This window comes from Panicum virgatum, chromosome 2N, assembly GCF_016808335.1.
Source record: "Panicum virgatum strain AP13 chromosome 2N, P.virgatum_v5, whole genome shotgun sequence".
Lineage (NCBI taxonomy): Eukaryota > Viridiplantae > Streptophyta > Magnoliopsida > Poales > Poaceae > Panicum > Panicum virgatum.
Window position 1 is genome coordinate 20,714,437 of NC_053146.1, and position 21,011 is coordinate 20,735,447.

Below are 21,011 nucleotides of genomic sequence, written 5' to 3' on the forward strand. Positions count from 1 at the left end.
GGATATACTCGGTTGGATGCATGACACGCCGTGTTGATTGCTTCCGCCCAAAACTTCTCGGACGTGCCATAGTCATCCAACATTGCTCTAGCTAGGGTGATGAGAGTCTTGTTCTTTCTTTCCACCACTCCATTTTGTTGAGGCGTGTAGGTGGCGGAAAACTCATGCTTGATGCCCTCTTCATCGCACCATTCTTCAATCTTCATGTTCTTGAACTCGGTGCCGTTGTCACTCCGGATCTTCACAATTGGGGAGTTGTACTCCCTTTGAGCTCTTCTTGCAAAGGTCTTGAAGATTTCCGGAGTTTCACCCTTATCGCCTAGAAACATAACCCAAGTGTAACGTGAAAAATCATCAACAATTACTAGGCAATAGAGGTTACCACCAATGCTCTTGTATGTAGTTGGACCAAAGAGATCCATGTGAAGTAGCTCGAGCGGCTTGGAGGTAGACAACATCGTCTTGATAGGATGATATGTTGCAACTTGCTTCCCGGCTTGACATGCTTTACATAGCTTGTTCTTGTCAAACGTGACATCCTTCAAGCCGGTGATCATCCCTCTCTTGTGGGCTTTCTTGAGGTTGCTCATGCCAATATGAGCAATTCTTCTATGCCAAAGCCACCCAAGAGAAGACTTGGTGAAGAGGCATGTCATGGTACTTGTTTGCTTTGAAGAGAAGTCCACTAAATAGATGTTGCCATGCCTAAACCCCGTGAATACCATTGACTTGTCTTCTTCAAGAGTTACTACAACACCATTCTTGTCGAAGGTACACGTTAGTCCAAGATCACACAATTGAGCAATAGAAATAAGATTAAAACTAAGTGCTTCTACAAACAAGACATTAGAAATGGATAAATCTTTAGAGATAGCTATTCTACCCAAATCTAAAACTTTTCCCCTTGAGTTATCACCATAGGTGACATGTTCATGATCGCCGGGGTCTTCAAGGGAGGTGAACATGCTATCATTGCCGGTCATATGTTGAGAGCAACCGCTATCTAGTACCTAATGTTTTCCACCGGCTTTGTAGTTCACCTACACACATGAGAATTCACTTTTGAGTTTTAGGAACCCAAACAAGCTTTGGGCCTTGCACATGTGTGACAAGAGCTTTTGGGACCCAAAGTTGCTTGGGGAGCTTCTTCTTTGACTCCTTAGCAATTTTGCCAATAAATTTGGCCTTCACTTTGCCCTTCACTTTACTCAAGAGAAAATGGTTATTTTGAAACATTGATGAGTAATTCTTAGGTAAAGTGGGAAGAGGACGTGATGGTAAGGTGCACTCCCTAGTGTGGTGCCCGGTGACTTGGCAATGTTGGCAATATGAACCAACTTCCTTGATGAAGCTTATCTTGATCTCCGGAGAAGGAGTAGTGCCTTGATTTGGCTCCGGAAATGAACCAAGACCTCTCTTGCCATAGTCACGTGCATTGTTGAAGAGAATTTCCTTGTGGATGTATTCTCCTCTTGAGAGCTTCTCCACACTACTCTTGAGGCTAGCTACTTGATCCATCAACTCCTTTTCCCTAGAAGGAGCAAGCTTGGACACAATATTAGTGGCATTTGCATTAATGAGTAGGTCATCACATGAGGTAGAAGCATTGACCTTTTCAATAGTTTCATGAGCAAAGTTCTCAAGACTTGGGTCAATTGCTTCATAGGCAAATTCAAGTTCTTGATATTTGTGAGCCAACTCCCTATGCTCTTGTTTAAGCTTTTTGTGGCTCTCTTCAACTTGCTTAGCAAGTACAAGTGACTCATTGTGCTTTTTGAGCAAGTCATTGTACTTGCCAAGCAAGTCGGAGTGGGCAAGCTCTAACTTGGCATGAGTGCTCTCAAGAATTTTGACTTTGCCCTTTTCCCTCTTGATGACGGATGTATACTCATTAATGAGGTTAGTGAATTCATAAGGATCAAGCTCTTCATCACTATCATCTTCACTATCCACCTCACATACCTTGGTGTTACCTTTTGCCATTAGGCACATAGGAGGCGGAGGTAGTGGTGGTTCTTCATTGGTGAGGGCGATGGTGACGATGTCTTCTTCATCACTTGAATCTTCGCTTGATGAGACATCGGTCACCCATTCTTGTTTTTCCACCAAGAAGCTTCTCTTGGTGTGCCCTTTCTTTTTTGGGAAGAGCTTGGTCTTCTTGTCATGACTCTTCTTCTTTCCAAGCTTCTTGTTCTTGTTCTTCTTCTCATCTTCTTCATCATCGCTTGAATCATGGCGATGTTTGCCTTTGTTGTCCTTCTTTCTTTTGTCCGGCTTGGGGCAATCGGGAGAGATGTGTCCTTTTTCTCCACAATTATAGCAAGTTTTGTACTTGACATCTTCCTTATACCGGAACATCCTTCTTTTGGGGTCAAAGTTGTAACCCTTCTTGTTTATCTTATCGCTCAAGCGTGTGAACTTTCTCATCATGAGAGCAAGTTCCCCATCTTCTTCATTATCGGATGAGCTTTCATGATGATCTTCTTCTTCATTGCTTGAGCTAGATTCTTGCTTGACCATCTTGAGCTTGCGGTGCTTGTTGGCCTTGGTTTTGAGAGCAATTGATTTGCTTGTTGTTGGCTCTTCGGTCATACCAAGGATACTCATTTCATGAGCGCGAATTTCGCCCACAAGCTCTCCCACTTCCATTGTATCAAGATTCTCCTTTGGAAGCATAGCATTGATAATATTGTACTTGGGCTTCGGAAGGAGCATGAGAATCTTGCGGTTGATGGAGCCACTGTCAATTTTGGAAACTTCAAGAGCATTAATGTCCTTGACAATGACATTCAAGCGAGAGTACATATCATTGCAATTTTCATGAGCTAGCATTTTAAAGGAATCATACTTAGCTCTAAACAAGTGATATTTTTGCTCACGAACTTTAGTGGAGCCTTCATGAATTTCAATGAGTTCCTTCTAAATATCACTTGCTAAGTCCATGCCATTAACTCTAGCAAAGACTTCCTCACTTATGGCCTCGAAAATTGCATTTCTAGCCTTGGCATTCCATTTTAATTGTTCGGTGGTGGGAGTTCCGGTGAACCCGGTCTTAGTGGCCAACCACACTTCGGGGGCAATCGCATCAAGGTATGCGGCCATGCGAACTTTCCAATAAGCAAAGTTCTTGCCCTCGAAGTGAGGCGGCGAACCACCCATCTTGGCCATAGCTCTAGGCGGTGAAGCCTAATGATCCAAATGAGCAACGAGGCTCTGATACCAATTGTAAGGATCGATGGACCAAGAGGGGGGGTGAATTGGGCCTTTTTCAATTTCTAAAACAAAATAAAGCAACCTTAACCTATGCAAAGCTAGTAGGGCACCAATTCACCAATCCGGATAACTAAGCTACCTACACAAGCTAAGAGAGATAAAAACAAAGTAAAGCCTAGCAAGGTAGAGCTAAGTTATGATCTCTAAGTCAAGCACATGAGTAAATTGCAAGAAAGAAAATGCTTGAATAAAGAGAGTGGACAAGAGACGACCGGATTTTTTCCCGTGGTGTCGATGTGTTGGCACACACCCCTAGTCCACGTTGTGACACTCACTAAGAGTCTTGTCACCTCCCATGTCACCGAGACTTGGGCGCTCACTAAGAGTCTCCGTTCACCATCCCGGCGTGGTGGAGCTCAAGCCACGTACAATCTTCTTCTCCGGGCTCCCACAATCCTTGGCAAGCTCCGCGAGAAACACCTCAATCACCAAGATCGCCTAGTTGATGCCAATCACCAAGAGTAACAAGCTAAGGCCTTCACTTGAGCAAGAACCGATCACCAAGAACGGATGCACACTAGCTTCTCTCTACTCAAGTCCTTAATCTTGCTTCTTGATTGATTGAATGCACAAGTATGTGAATGATGAAGCTCAAGGTGGCTCTTGACTATAGTATGAGTGTATGGATGTTGCCTGGTGTCAAGAGTGGGCGAAATGACCCATTGGAGGGGTATATATAGGCAGCTCACACAAATAGAGCCGTTGGAGAAAAGCTGCCAGAAAACTGCGTAGCGCCGGTTAATCCGACGTCCCTCCATTTGTCATCGTCGGTTTAACCGGTGAATGTAAACTGCCTCTTCTGAAAACTAGCCATTACAACTTGGGCAGATTGACCGACGTATCATCGGTTTAACTGGTGAGTGTAGTTGTCCACTGATCAACTGAAAAACCAAGTCTCTGGACAACTGCACCGACGTTAACTCAAACCTATCGTCGGTTTAACCGGTGAGTACAACTTTTGAAATCCACTGAAAAACCATCTCACTGGTCAATTGCACCGACGTCTTGATTCAAACAGCGTCGGTTAATCCGGTGAATAGAACTTGAATTGCCCTGGAAAAACCAACTCTGGACTAATGCACCGACGTTAAATTCAAACACGTCGGTTTAACCGGTGTATTGAATTTGTCCAGACTCTGCTGACTTCGTTTAACCGACGTATAGAAAATTGAGAGCGTCGGTTAAACCGGTGTATAGACTTTTTCTGATTTTGTCTTTTCTGATTTGAGTCTTGAATGAAATCCAAATATTCTTGAGATATAGTTTGAGAACCATTTATTTGAACTTCTAGAAACCTGAGTGACCATAGTGTGCATCCATTTTCAAATGACCATGTCCATGCTCAAGTTACTAAGCCTTAACCCCTCTTAATAGTGCGATCACTACAAAACTATAAAACCTATACTAACCTAAGTGTCCTTCTCAACCTTGTGACACTTAGAACTAGAAAGATCCTTAGCTTTGACATATATAAGTTAAAAACCGAGATCGCCTTTTAGAATGACCGAAATTGAGGGGCCTCTTTTGACATATGACCAAATGAGCGATAATGATCTATTAAGCTGCACAAACTCATTAGTCGCAATAATAGTTGTCATTAATCACCGAAACATACCTTAAGGGCCTAGATGCTTACACAGTGTATGTAGGTGTCACAGTTTGACCGCTGAAATAATGCATCGGCATTCCATATTGAGGTTGACTCATGAGAGATGCTGCCGATGATTGAGGAATATAAGTTTCAGAAGTAGTGATAGTAGAAACAGATGGGAATTCACTGGCTATCTCTGATTTTTTACCAGCCGCTTCTCTATCTTTAGAATTAAGTCAATTAACCCAATGAACATCACACTCAGCTAGCAACTTCTGAACTTGCTCTAAAGTAACACCAGAAGATGAATCACTTGCAGCAGGTGTTATCTTAGTAGATGCATCAGGTAGAAGCAAAGTCGATTTCATTGATCTTGGTGACCTTGCCTCGTCGATCAACCTTGATGCTTGCAAGAGCTGCCTTCAAATCTTCTTCATCACACTTCTTCTTGCGCTCCTCCAGCATCAAGCGAATATCTTTAGAAAGATGATCGGCCGTTGCTTCAATGATGTTGTCCTTGTCAACTTCAGTGTTGGATCCCATCTTTTTCGGGGTAGATTAGATCGGTTTTGCTAACCAAAATCTTTCTTCCCCAGCAGGAATCACCAAAAATGTTTTGACGCCTGTTATAGATCAACACCCGAACGCACTAGGTTGCGCGGCGCGAGGAGGGGCTCGCTGCAGCGCCTCCTGCGTGGAGCGGTCAGACCTGTCGCCGGTGAACACCAGCGACGACCGACGAACGCTTGCCCGGGACGGACCCCGTCAGGGCAAGCGCACGCAGGTTGTTCTAGGATCAGCAGGCCACCTAGAAAATCTTCAAACATCGCGGAGACAAAGGAAGAACAGCAGATGGAGGTTGGAAAAGTTAGGGTTTGGAGAAAAAGATAAAGACAATAAAAATTAGAAGTTGTATTGATTTTTGATCGATTGGCTTCCTCAATCGGTAGTGAACCTTTATATTTATAGGGTGGGATGGACTTATCCCACAAGAAATCTATTTTACAGGTCTAAATCTACAAAAATTCTTAATTGCACTCGAACTCCTTTTGGACCGGTCAGACCGGTCAGACCCACTGGTCAGACTGGTCAGTTCCCGCCAGGCTGCAGTGTCCAGACCGATTAGACCGCTCGGTCAGACCGGTTGGTTACGACCAATTTTGGTCATCAACAACATGGTCCCCTATTTAATGACTTTAGACCATTTTTAAGTCCCTGAAACAAATAGATATGAACTTAATTTTTATAAGTTGGACCGGGACTGCTAAAAGTCCCTTGACTTTTTTATCCAAATAGGGTCAGGTTGGGGAGTTGGGATTCACTATGCAGGTCGCTGCCTTGTTGTTTGCGCAAGGGATACATGCATGCTTCCATGAAAAGGTTGTTCTTCAGTGGTACTGAAGTGACTCCAGATTAGTGTACCATCACAGAATAAACTCTATACTGTTATTATTATCCTTCCGGAATTGACTGGTTCTCGCTGCTAGTTAGTTATTCATGGCCATCCTGCAACCAGATGTGCAGATTTGGTCAGAACGGAACTGATTTGCACGACAATAATATTGGCTACTTCTAGAAAGATGCAGCTGAACAGAGAAAATGCATGACCGACGACGCCGGCGCTGGCGACGGCAATGGCGTCGACTGTGGTGGACTCGGAAGGTCTATCGGAGGCACATCGTCCGCTGTTCATCAGTTCAATACACACACATTCAGCACAGGTCGGTTGGCACACAAGCATATGTATAGAGGTACGGTTCTTTATCTGGCTTACTCAGGTTGCACGCTGCGGCAAGTAACTCGACGCGCACGTCGTGGCCGCACACGAAGAAGAGCTCCACCATGCGCGCGTGGATCATGGCCGACGTCGCCGTTCACGACGTGGCACAGGCAGGTGACCGTGCCGTAGGCGAACATCGAGTTGAAGCCGCCGCAGCAGGTGGGCTCGGGCGCGTACACGCTCGAGTTGGTGATGAACCGCGCGCACGGCATCATCCGCATCAGCCACGGCCGGCACTCCATCGGCTGCGGCGGCAGCGGCGGGATGCCGCCGCAGGATGGCGGAGCTGCTTCTGGATCCGCGGCGGGAGCTCCTTCGGCTCTGATCGCCGAAGATGGCTGCTGCAGAACCACGGCGAAGGCGACGAGCACGGCGATCAGCATCAGCGTGTACTTGCTCGATGGCGCCATCAATCGACGCGCGTGTCTCTGAGTCTGAGCTTTGTTTCTTGTGCTGCAGTAGCTTTGTTGCATTCGCGTCGAACTGTGTTGTTAATGTATCTTCATTTGACAAAGAGTGTGGTTGTTAACAAACAGCTTCCTACATGGCGGGTCACAATCTTGGGATGAGACACGGATCACCAGCTATTTACTGCTTCAGCCTTCAAGTCTTCAACGGCGAGGCAAAATTCTGGGAATCTAGAACATGCATGGTGACCTTGATGAGCCACCCAACTAGCCAAAGCACCAGCCAACCTGTGCCAAATTACATGGATGGGGATTTGATTGCCACGGCCTGTGTTCTATGGATTGTAAATACAATCCATAGAACACAGGATATAGGGCATTACACCTAACTTAGCGGCCCAAACCTGTTCAAAGGCTCGTGTCCCTTGCAATTGTGTTGATATCGATCTTAGATCTCATAATTTTGAACAAATCTGTCACCATGGGTACCCCCCTTGGTGGAATGCTGGAATAAACACCGACCACAAAGCACAATGAGCAAACACTTGAGGAAAATTCTGAGGATGATAATGAAGCTCTTAGAAAGAGCAAAGAGATAGTGGACTGCAAAGTCCTTTGGTGATGATTTTATTATGTACCTCGTGGATGATACTCCAAGAACCCAAGAGGCATGTTCTTCTCCTAGCCCTGACTATTAGAAGGAAGCAGTATGGAATGAGATAGTTTCTACTATGTTTAATAGAACTTAGGAGTTGTTGAGCATCCTTATGGGTGCAAACCTATAGGGTTCAAGTCGGTGTTCAGGAAAAAACTTAGGCTTGATGGGTCTTCTTACTGTGGGAGACATTGAAGTTATTCTTATGCATCTAGTGTGGCACACGAATTGTCCAGAAGACTTGCCGTAATGGTGAAAATCTTGAGCAATCATGTGGAGCACTTTCCAAAAATCTTATTTGCCCTTTTCCGATGCAGGATCACAAAGACGGAGAGTTTTGGACGCCTCTCTTGTTCGTTAGTGCACGCCAACACAATGGAACAGAGAACACTACAGTGGTGGTGCAGTTGTGAAGAAAGAGGCAAAACCTAGCTCGTATAGACTACCTTAAGATCCCCTAACATAGGGGCATCCCGTGTAATAGGCCCGTATTTCTAACAGGTGCAGTCCTCTCGAAGAGGAGTAAACATGGCCAGGTAGTAAGAAATAAAGCAAGGTTAGTAGGATAAGCATCCATGTGGAGACCCAGAATTGATTATCATGAACACACTATCTTGTCATGAGTTGCATTGCATTACATTCCAATACTTGATAAATATGGTGACCACGTACTTGTATGGTCCATTGGATATAGTCAGATATTTACATAAGGGCCTTAAAGGACTCAAGATCCCTACTCTAAAATAAAATCACAACATATACAGCATTTGGCGGCTGTTATACAGGTCGAAAGAAAATGTGGCCTGGTGTAGCGAAAATGACCTCTCATGCCATATTTCAATATAATGTTTTGGTGATTGATATAGACAACACAACACTTGGACTAATATGATTGTTAAGATGACCATTCTTAGGCTTTTAGGTTCAAGTGATGACAAAGAAAAGATAGACGTAGCTAGGCCCGAAGGGCCGCACCCACGGTGGTTGAAGAGATACTTTAGTCCAAAGGACAAGAATTGAAGAGACCGTGAAGAAATCCAAGTCAAAAAAATCAAGACAGAGATACTTTAGTATCACCGGTTGAACCGACGCTGAGAAAATCACATACGTCGGTGCATTGACTTGGAGCACACTAGGAATTTTGGTTTCACCGGTTGAACCGACGTTAGGGAAGTTGAATACGTCGATGCAATGGACCCAGAAGCTGAGGCAAGGTCTATACACCGGATGAACCGACGATTGGGTTTTTGTGAACGTCGGTGCAGTTGTCCAGAGAGTTGGTTTTTCAGAGTTCACAGTACAACTACACTCACCGGTTAAACCGACGCAGCATCGGTTGATTACCCATACACGCAACGGCTAGTTTTTGAGGCGGGCAGTTTAGTATCACTGGTTGAACCGACGATGGCTATTGGAGGTGCATCGGATTAACCGGCGTTAAGTACTTTTTCTGTCAGCTTTCCTCCAACGGCTAGTTTGAGGGTTGGGCTATATATATCCCACCCCACGCCTCATTTGGGGTGTGTTGGAGTTGCTGAAGCCTACTACACTTGAAGAACAGCTCCAACCACCATAGAGCTTCATTGTAAATCATATAGGCTTAAGCACACTTGTGAGAGTCCTTAGTGCTTGGTTAGGCTTAGCTCTTGAGAGAGTAAGTTTGAGTGAAAGCCTTGCTACAGCAAGCATCTTGTGTACTCGTCGTGTGACCCTCCGACTTGGTGTGGAGAGACAACGACACTTTGTGCGTGGAAGGAAACCCCTCTTGGTGAGAAGCTCCAATAGTGAAGACGGTGCCGTTGGTGACACTTCGAGAGAGACGGTGGTGGTGGCATTGTCTTGGTGACTTGGGGTCACTTAGCCTTTGCTTGCCGGGAGCCTTGGTGGCGAACGCAAGACGGTGATCAAGCGAAGAGACTCGGCATCACACTTGTTCGTGTTGGACAAGTGGCCGTGGATGTAGGGAGGGACTTGGTGTCCTAACCGAATCACGTTAAATCGTGTGTCTTGGTGTCTTCACGGGAGTTTGCATATTCTCTCCCTTACCTCTTCACTTACCGTATTACGTTTCCGCATTTACTCTATCTTGCATGCCTTTACTTTCCTAGTTAGTTTGATTAGGATTGGTTATAGATTGCAAGTCTTTTAGGGGTAAGTAGAGAGTACCATAGATAAACCTTAGTCATAACTAGCATGTGTAGGACGTGTTAGGTTTATCTTATGCAAATAGATTAAGCCCTAGGATAGAAAGCAATTAGCGACCCTATTCACCCCCTCCCCCTCTAGGGTCGGATACCCCGGTGATCCTTACACCTGGGCACTGTCATCGAGGAGGGGAGCAACAGCCGGCAGGGGTACGGGTGGGTGGTGCAGCGCCCAAGTAGGAGGGCCGAAGTAGGGTGTGGTGGCAGTTGGGTATGGTGGCGACCGGGATGGGAAGACAGAGACCAAGAGAAATGAGGTAAAACCATAGAGACGTTATATATATAGAGTATTTGGGCCCATATGTCAGATTGTTTGTGGTTTTAGGTATCATTTCAAACCCGTTACAAGATATCCGTTGTGTTAAGAGTTGTAGCTAGACCCGTGCCCACGGGCACAAACTCAGACCCGTATCAGTACCCACCGAGTTGGGTATCCGCGGGTACGTGAATATTTTGTACCGGTTGCCATCAATAGCGTGGGCATGTGTTCCTCTGTCCGATGTTGAATCAAGGGTATTTTTGGAATCGAGCTTGCGAACATATCTCTTTCCAATGCTCCTTCCCCCTACAGGCCTACACCATCTATCTGCATCCTCTCTGTCCTCCGGAGCTCTCTTTTTCCCCAACTCTAGCGGGCTTAGAAGAAAAGGGGCTCTGGGAGCCAGGCCGGCTAGGCAGTGAGGACGACAGGAGGGCGGCGGGGGAGGCGGTGACCTGTGTGCGGTGGCGGCCGGGACCGATGGCCGACAGAGGAGGAGGAGCAGATACAACGGTCCGGTGAGGGAGGTGATAATGTCGTTTTGGCAGCACCCAACGTGCGACGACGACTTCACCACCCAGCCATGACAGCTCGCGAGGTCTAAGCTCGCCGGAGTTTTCTTCTTCCCCAACTTCAGCGGGCATAGAAGAGAAGAGCTCGAGGAGGCAGGCCGGCTAGGCGGTGGGGATTGCAGGAGGGTGGCCATGGCTGGAGCTATGTGAGATAGTACTCCGACTATGAACCTTGAGGATTGGAGCATTTCTTTCAAAGAATTCAGCCCAGTGGAATCAAGAGGAAAGCCCAGAAGGATGTCTCACTATATCGTGTGAACATGGGAATATTCCGTAGCAATGTTGCAACCGTAGCAAGTCGGGTCACCACACTAGAAGATATCCAGCAAAGCGGGATGTTGTCAAGTCTTAATGGTCATGCTACAATCGTGGAAAAGAGGGATGTGTGATTGCTTATGTGTCTCATCAGTTGAGAGAGCATGAAACAAACTACCGCACTCACGATTTGGGTTTGGCCACAGTGGTACATGCTTTGAAGATATAGAGACATTATTTGTTGGGGCACAGATGTCAGATATATACTGATAATAAGAGTCTGAAGTATATATTCACTCAGAATGATCTCAACTTGAGGCAGAGAAGATGTATAGATCTTATAAAGGATTATGACCTGGAGATGCACTATCATCCAGGGAAAGCCAATTGGGGTCGCAGACACCCTTAGTCGCAAGAGTTATGTGAATGTGACAATAGCTAGTCAGATGCCTCAGGATTTGTATAAGGAGTATGAGCGACTCAATCTTGGGTTCGTTGCTCACACTGATGGGATCACTATAGAAGTGGAACCGACCCTAGAACAGGAGATACAGAAGGGTCAGCTTGGGGATGTCAAGATCAATGAAATCAAGAAGCTAATAGAAGCAGGCAAGGCACCTGACTTCACTAAGGATGAGCAGGCAACAGTACGGTTCCAGAAGAGGATATGTGTGCCAGATGTGGATCACCTTCGTGAGATGATTCTAAAGGAAGCCATGATTCAATTTACTCGATTCATCCAAGCAATACCAAGATGTACCAGGATCGAAGGGAAAGGTATTGGTGGTATTGTATGAAGTGTGATGTTGTAGCCCATGCAACGTTGTGAGATGTGTCAGAGAGTCAGGGCAAAACATCAGAGACCAGCCGGTTTTTTGCAGCCACTGAAGGTGCCAGAATGGAAATGGGTAGAAATTGGTATGAATTTCATTGGGGGATTGCCCTGTACAAAGGATGGGTATGACTCGATATGGGTTATTGTGGATAGGTTGACCAAGGTAGCTCACTTCATTCTGGTAAACTTAGTTACCCATTGGTACATAACTGAAAGCAACATCCTCTGTTTTCAATTTAAATTTCTTTCTAGCAATTACCCATTGTGCTATTGGTATTGTGTTGCTAGATTGGTTTGTAGGCTGCAGATCATTGTGCTGGTTCAATCATGTATCGATGCAATCTAATTTCTAAAAGTAAAGTAATTGCTCTTTAGTTGATGATCGCTCTGGTGTAAACTTAGTTGCCCAAACTTTCCATCAAACTCATAGATCGTTACGATTGTTGAACAGCATACAATTGCTACCCAAAGGAAAGAAAATGAAGCATGTGGATTAGCCATGATAAGAATGTTTGTGCCCTGCCCGAAGTGTCGAGAAGAAGCCTCTACCACTACAATTCTCATCTTTGTGCTTGATGCATATGTTTAGTTGATGTCTGGTGTGCGGTGCCCTGTTCCTGGTATTGGACTGGTAGTATGCGTGGTGCTTGCTTTTAGTGGTGAAATTTCATTTTTAGTGGTTATATATGTGGAGTGTGCAACTCGATGCCCCCTAACCTCTGTAGTACCTTGCATGTTTATTTCTGGTTCCATGTGTGTTCTGAGTAGTGCTTTGGTTCTTCTCAGAATCCATTATGGTCTTCATCTCTACAACTTTTTTTGCCTTGCTGCTTGTTCCACAGGGATCAGCTAATCCTCTTGTTATTTGCATTCCTGTAATAAAATTTTGTGCAATACTCAGCACATACCACAAAATAAGTGATGGCAAAACTTAGTGGTTCCAGGGGGGTAAGTGGCTCAAACTAAGCAAGAAGTGACTTACATGTTCCATTTTGCCAGCTTCAGATGCTTCGATCTGGTGTTTCTCTGTTTTTTTATTGAATCCACACAATGTATGAATCCTTTATTTTACCTTTCTCCTTTATACTTTCAATCTGGTAAGTCAATTCTGCTTGAGCTCCATAATGCTGAAAACAGGCGATAAAGTTAAACGTAATGGATAAAAGATCGAAAAAATTATATATCTAATTAATGATTCACACAAAAAAATTAAAATGATAGCCGTTTATTTTTTCTAAAACTGATGCAGTGTCAATGTTACGCAGAATTGTTATTGCAACAACAAGGTAAGCCCAGGATGGAATGGTAAAAATAATTAGCAGTAAAAATCTACGAGTGAACTGGCAGTCAGGCAGCTAGGTAGCTTAACCATAGGCAAAGCGCATTTTCAGACTTGACAATGGTCTTGTTTCCAAATAGGAAAACATGGTGTGAGGCAAAAAAGAAGGTGGCGTGGTGTATAAAAGGTCTACCTTTTGTTTCATCAACTTTGTTGCAGCTGATGCAAAATCGGACCTTCCTTTATGCTCAATAATTTGATAAGCTGATGTCACTGCATCTTGATAAGCTGCATAGCTGGCTATTTATGGCCTGTTGGGTGAATTGTCTTTTGTTCATAATACTTCATTGATATTTCCTAGGGTGCATATTAACATAAACAAGTACTATTTCTCTGGACGTCTGAAACTGAATGAAGCTGGGGACATATTTGAGCGTTCTTGGCCAATCTTTGATTTACAAATGGATCTCCAAAACTTAGGGATAGGTTGTTTGATTAACCATAAAGGGGAGTTTCAGTGAAGGAGTTGCTCATGGTTAGAAATATTTGATTCATGCTCTTTTCAATTTGGCAATGTGCTACTCATGGGATTCTAGCTGGTGATCAAAAGTATTCCAGATGGCTTGGTATAGGAAAAACATTCAACTTGTTTGTTTTGGTGCACGTACAAAAATATTGTAGGCATATTTGGTGATCAAAAGTAGAATCGAAATAGGAAACGAAACACAATGATGGCGCTGGCCGCAGTAGGGAGTTTTCTTGGTTCTGCCTATCCTAATGTTCTGCTTTATTGTGTTAAAGTTTCACTTCAGCTTGAACCATCAAGTTCAGCCAGGTTACTCGTTCCTAGCAAGTAGCAACCAGCATTATACTGCATTATAGCCAAAAATTGTGCACAAGTAAAAGTGGGTGGCAAAAATTGCAATTACCTGTTGAGATTCAGAAACTTGGGGAACTCTGATGGAAGGAAGTGTGGGAAGAAGCTTGGCTTTGCCCTGACCAGATCAGCATCATCAGTACAAAGGCCTTCCTTTGACGACTTAATGTATGTAACAACTGAGCCCAGCAATTGCTTGTCACTCAAGTCAATGGTAACAAGCGAGAAGCTGCCAGTCTCCCATCCATACAATACAACGTGCACAATATTACGCATATCAAGACTCACTAACGGGAGCATCATAACCTTACGTGGGAGATGCTCAGAGCTGTTTGCAGCCCACAGTTCAGCTGAAGTGACCACAGCATCATTCATCCACTCCCACGGCATGATGCTATTCCCTGTCATCTTCAATTTCCACAAGGTCATGGTAAACCCAGTTCCAGGGGCCATTGGACCCAAACCAGTTGCATCATGACGAGCAACATCAACAAATACCAACTGACAACCACCATCAGTTACACACAAGCTGCGGTACAGCGCCTTGCACATGGAGAGAGGATTATCGCGGACAAAGTTGTCAGGATGAAAACGGATGTAGTAGATCTTGGGGTTGTCTCCAAGGATGCCGTCACAGAATAAGATCCCTGTATCATAACTAACCCAGAACAAGGAATTCTTGAAGGGAACCACCTCATTGCAATCCCAGTACTGCAAGTCGTTGTCTTCATCCTCTTCTTGGTACAGGATCGGCAGGCACTTCTTGTCCGAATTTTCAGCACCATCATCATGGCAGGACGATGACGAGCGGAGCACGTACAGCTCAGCTTCCATCTTCAATGTTACACGAGACCTGAATACTTGCAGACCCGCCACAACAAACTCATGTTCACCATAGCACAATAGGCCAACAGATCGCAGAGAAAACGGGTATGTCATTGGCATCTCAAGGTCAGCGTCATACTCGATGCATTGGGGCAGTGGTCTGAGGAAGGGCGGGACCTGAAAGGTACGGGCGGCTATGTAGATGAAGTATTCATGCCGAGCCTCCCCGAAAGGCACGGATTCGTCGACGAGCGAGGACAACCTGATGAGGACGAGGTCGCGGTGCGCCGCCACGAGGTGGCACACCCCCTCAGCCTTGGGCCTTCCGGCCACGAGAGGTAGATGCGCGAGGGGGTCGGGGGTTCCGCGAGGACGAAGGAAACTTCGATGCGAGCGCCAGTGCAGGTGATGCAGCTCGCTGAGGTCCTCTCGTCCTTGCGAAATGAGTTGGGGTCGTCCCTACGGAAGACGAAGCGTTCCAGCATCACCCACTTGGGGAGGGCGGCGGCGGCCATAGATCTAAGGGATCGGTGGAGGTGGAGGTGGAGGTAGAGTGTAAGTGGCGGAATTGGAATTGTAAGACAAACTCTCATAATATTGTAGTTACAAGAATTTAGCATTTGATACTAAATTTTTATTAACCGTGCTAATATATACTCCCTCCGTTCTTTTTTATATGACACCGTTGACTTTTTTCTTCAACTTTGACCAATATTATTTAATTAATCAGTTAGTTAAATGAAGTGAAATAAATACATTTACGTCTATTATCAAGAGTCTCCTGAATCTAATTTGAAGATTTGGCTATTTGCATAAATATTTATAGAAAAGACGAATAGTCAAACGAAGAAAAAAATTAATGGTGTCATATATTTAAAAATGGAGGGAGTACCAGTTAGTCACAGTATCTATTACTTAATTATAAATAATAATTTATAAAAAATAGAAGCGGGAGTCAATATATCTTGCTCATTTTCATTTTACTTTGGTTTCCTACAAAGATTCGGCCTAATTTAAAAATAAATCTATTCTATTATGTGATACGAAATCAACAATATTTCCAAACATCTCATATAAATAATAATATATTAATATAAGTTTAAATCGGAGAAGTATAGACAGAAGTCATGTGATGGCTAAGGGCATCAGCAGTGTGAGAAATAAGGGGTCCTAAGACCTTTAAAGTCGACTCTATACATAGCAGCATCGGTCTTAGCAGGTGGTCCTAACAAAAAAAGATTGAGGTCCGACCTCAAGCTTACGGCCCGGCCTTAAGCAATAAAAAATTCAGCAAAGAGGAAGTGGGATCGCAGCTCTTGCACGGAACGCGGCCAACTTGTCTGCAGCCAAATTGCCTTTACTTTTTTTTATCTCGAGCAGGACCATATATGGGACCCAGTCTTAAGGCCGGTTCGGCCTTATACACAACAGGGCAGACCTCGTATCAACGTGGGACCCAATCTTAAGACTGGTCGGACCTTATACACTACGGATGCCCTAATGCGATCGTATTAGTGGAGCAGGTGGGTTTGCTATTGCCATCCATCTTGGCTGTGGTCGCCTACCTACCTGCTGTCAGTGGCTTTTCGTGCATTCCTGCAATGCCGATTGTGAGGCGTGAGTATGTACATGAAGAACGGTGAGAACTTCCAAGGTTAGAGATGGAAGTTGATTATAGACTTCCCTCCAACCAAATGCTATTGCGAACTTTTGTTTTAGGCAGAAGTAGGTTAAAATCAAGAGGCACTTAACAATTTGAGTTAAAATTAAACTGAGATTAATAAATACTTAAAGAAAATTATGTTGTTAGGAGGGCTATAGCCCATGCCAACCTCCCTAGTTCAGTCACTATGGAGCAGAGACGATGGATGAATTTGGGTTAGAACGAAGGTTTGAGATGACTTGTGGGCGAGGACGACCAAAGTGTACGAGTTCCTCTTAACATTTTTTTCTCCGTTCTAGTGGACAGGCAATACAAAGAAGAAAAAAACAGTAGACAATTATAATTTCTAAATTAACCTGATATTAATAAAGATATTAGTTGGACTAACCTGCTATGCATGTTCGCTTGGATGGTTCCACCTTCCAGCGACCGCCCATACTACTACTATGAAAACAATTTTTAGGAGAAGGTAAAAACATATTTTTAGAGGTCGATGTGATATCCGTCTCTAGTTTTCGCTGCTACAAATACTATATATAGGAGTGGATAACACAACCACCCCAAAAAATATGTTTGTCGGGGCGAGTCACTCCTCACCCGCTCCTACAAATTGATTTTCAGAGACAGATGACACCCTACCTGTCTTAAAAATAGATTCGCAGGGATGGACGATGGAGCGCCCTGCGCTTACAAATTGAAAAAAATAAAAAAATATATGGTTACGTGCCGCCAGGCCAGGGCTGGCACATGAGCTGCAGCTCCGGAGCATAGCTATGGAGTCCCGCCACGAGGACCCATGTAGCTCGGGAACGCCTCCGCGAGGACGGTGAGGTTGCCCTCCTCCAGCTCCTCCGTCATCTCCAGGTACTCGGCGGAGCAACCCACGATGGCGACGTTGGCGGTCGTGATGCCGATGACCACGTTGTGATAGACCCGTCGAGTTAAATATGTTAAAATATTTAATTAAGTATAACCGCTATCATTTAAACACATCAGGTGTATTAGCTTAATTAATTAAGTGTAATTTGACAGGCTGTTTTCAACCCACAGGCTGATCGAAACACACCAGAAGTCGAGCGCAGAAGGTACCAGCATAATAAAATTTTACAAAAATAGTAATTAAAACTAAGACTTTTACAAAACAGCTTTAAATTTAAAATTTACAAAAGAAATGACAGCACAGAAGAGAATCTAACTTACAGAGCATTTTTACTAGAGAATAAATAAAACAAACTAAATAATTCGAGAACTACCGAGACATGAAGATAAGGCGCCACATCGAGCCCACCGATATGACACCTAGTTAGCTCCTAAATCTGAAATATGGTAAACAACAAACCCTGAGCAACTAATACTCATGAAGACTTACCCGACTATTGGGTATACTTAACCCACATATCTAGACATGCAAGGCATTTGACTGGTGGTTTATTTTGCAGAAAAAACATCTAAAGGTGGATCTTTATTTTCAATATTTTAGCTCCAGGTTCTATATAGATTAACTATAATCTAATATTTGCCTAAACCAACTAGAGCACACATGGTAGAGTAAATATACTATAATTCAATGTAATCACCATCATAAATGTATAATCCATATTCCATATTGTATCACTACGATGCGGTGCTGCGATCAAGGTGCTAATATCCGAGAGCGACTGACGGCGAATCGACCGCTTTAACCTTGCAAGGTGAACCTAACCAGCACGGCACGCGTATGCCCCGTCGGACCACACGCACCAACCATTCCCCTCCCCGCCTCGAACTACAGGAACCAGCCCAACGACATATGGTCAGCCGAGCTCAACGTGAGACCACCAAAAGTAAACATATGCATCCTCAATTCTCCGCGACTACTCGACCACCCCAGGAGTTGGGTGCGAGTTCCTGTACTTTCAAAGCAAGGCAGTACTCGGCTTACCGGTTTCGACTACCTCCTACTCCCGGCATGCGGCTAGTACAATTCAAACTCGATCACAGGGCCAGACAACGAACGGTCCTTAACCGACACAGACGGGGCTAGCCTTTCCCCGCCCGGTCTCCAATTCCTTTCCTTTCCTACATCTTCTAATATTCTATATATTCAATTTATAGAGACATCATATATCTCGCGAGTGACAGAATTATCACTCGACTTCTACCGAGACCTATTAAGCATAGCAGTGATACCGACCTACACATACTAGTATAAGGCCCAGGAAAACATAGGGATCATGCAACTAAGGTTTCAAACAACTCCTGAAACGTCATGCACAAGTAATAAGCATACATAGTGATTCATAAATTGAAATAGTAGGACATGCATCGGGGCTTGCTTGAGGGTAACACTAAGTTAGTGTTAATATTAATAAGGCCTTGGGCTCTTCCGACAATTGGGCCGGGTCGTCACGAATCCCCTCTCAATCCTGCTTCACCGATCCTGAGCTTCACGATCCATCTATAGTCAACGTTCTCACCACGTATTCTATACAAATGCATATGAAATGCCAATTAATGTACATACATATAAATAATGCGGATATAATTTCACAAACACGAAGCAACTATCGACCGAGTATAAACGCTACGATTCTCATAATATTACGACTGTCAGGCCTACTACTACCGGTCAGACCGGTATACCAAACCGGTCAGACCAGTCTGGCCTATGTGCGACTCGAGACCAAAAATCCGGAGTATCCGGACGTATTCTCGGAGTATCCGGACTCCCAAGCCCGGAATATTCGGACATAAACTCGGAGTAGCTAAACCACTACAAACCCGGAGTATCCGGACAAATGGCCGGAGTCTCCGGACCCATACCGATTAGACTGGTCCAAGCAGCGGTCAGACCGGCTGGCCGAAAATAAACCCTAGCTAAGTCATATAATACTGGTTTAGCTCTCTAATTTAATTTAACCTGATTCTTCTTAATTGTAAACTATTCTTTAATTTCCAAATAAACCAACACATGAAGAATTCACTAACACCTCAATTATGTTTTCTAGGCCGGAAACTTGTATAGTGGACTACACATGCCTAAACTAAACCACTGCCTCGGTTTCATAATTTTTGGACTAACAGATTTGCCGAAACTAATTAAATGAGTCTAAACACCACTTAAACTCTACTATGGGCAAAAAGGACATTTCGCAAGAACAAACATTTTTTCCTTGTAGATACAGACGTAACTAATCTAACAAAACTAACTTTGTATTTTTACCATTTTCCTTGATTTATTAGGCAACCTGCAAGTTTTCGCTGAAATAATAAAAATCAAAAACCAACCACCGGAGACTCCGGGTTTTACCCCAGATTCTCCGGACACAATGTCCGGAGTTTCCGGATAATTGTCTGGAGTTTCCGGGATCCCTAGTCCGGAGAATCCGGACGTATATCCAGAGTTTCCGGGTATACCTAAACAGTAGCCAACCTCGCGCACCCATGGTGAATGGCAGCGCGTGCGGCGCACGGAGCGGCGGAGAAAGGGTTGGGAAAGGGGTGGGGAAGGTGGAGGAGCTCACCAGGAATCCATTCCCATGGTCGATTTGGGTGGAGGAGGACCGGAGAAGCGGATCGACGCGAAGCGGCGGAGCTCGGGCGGCGCTCCCATGGCGGTCGGTGGTAGGGCCGTCGATTCCCGCCGGGAAAGGCTCGAGCAAGACTCGTGGAGGTGCGGAACACGGTTGGGGAGGCTGTCGCGGAAAGAAATGTACGAACGGTGGCCGAAGATGGCCGGGGCGGTGAGAGCAGGGCTCAGCTCGAGCTCGGGCTGAAGGGAGGAGCGAGAGCTGAATGAGAGAGATGAGAACGGGAGCAGGCAGCTCGGGATAGGATAAGGACGTGGGCGGTCCGGAGTATCCGGGCACATTCCCGGAGTATCCGGGCTGTTACACACGCCATAGCAGAAACTTGGCATTGGCGGCAAGCTTGACCGCGCCATGCGCCCGCTGGGGCTGGCTCGTCGACGTGGCAACGGTTTTATAGGAGACCATTATTGACACTCAAAATTGGCAAATACCAAGGTTTGCTGGATAATTTGGGCGAACCGGTCCGATCGGTCATATAAACCGGTCACACCAGTTGGGTAACATCGTCAAAATGCCAATTGGACTGTGCCACTGTGTAGATCTCGTCGAGGCGATCAAAATGTATATATAGAACATCTAATTTGGAGTCCGAATGAGGAAGTTATGCCTCTAAAAAGATCCGAATGTAAAAATTTTATTTTATTTTTTTGATATATTTTGCTTTTTTTAGTTAAATGAATTTTGGAAATAAATTTGAAAATTATTTTTAGGGGCAGATCACCCCACCTACCCAAAAAATAAACCTATTTTTAGGTGTGGACGAGAGAGTAACCCACCTCCAAAAATATATTTTGAGGGACGGGTCAGTTGTTATAGTAACTCCATTTCATTTGTAACAAGGAGTCACATTTTGATCTATTCTTAGAAAAAATTAAAGCATTTCTATAAATTGTTTTTTTAATGGTGCTGATCGCCCGCTGGCTGCTGACGCCATGTGGCCCCGTGTCTCTCGTCCCAGGGCGAAGGC

At 44.7% G+C, this 21,011-nt stretch overlaps 1 protein-coding gene and 1 pseudogene across 1 annotated transcript; both read right to left on the reverse strand.

The window, feature by feature from the left end:
- Nucleotides 1-6,436: 6,436 nt before the first annotated feature.
- LOC120662484 lies at nt 6,437-7,074 on the reverse strand (annotated as a pseudogene).
- A 4,735-nt stretch (nt 7,075-11,809) lies between these two features.
- On the reverse strand, nt 11,810-15,354 carry LOC120660007. Its single transcript, XM_039938322.1, has 3 exons — nt 14,040-15,354; nt 12,814-12,958; nt 11,810-12,704 (listed from the first exon to the last, which is right to left on the reverse strand). The coding sequence occupies exons 1-2, from the start codon at nt 14,930-14,932 to the stop codon at nt 12,934-12,936; spliced, it is 918 nt and encodes a 305-aa protein (XP_039794256.1). The 5' UTR covers nt 14,933-15,354; the 3' UTR covers nt 11,810-12,704; nt 12,814-12,933.
- Nucleotides 15,355-21,011: the final 5,657 nt, after the last annotated feature.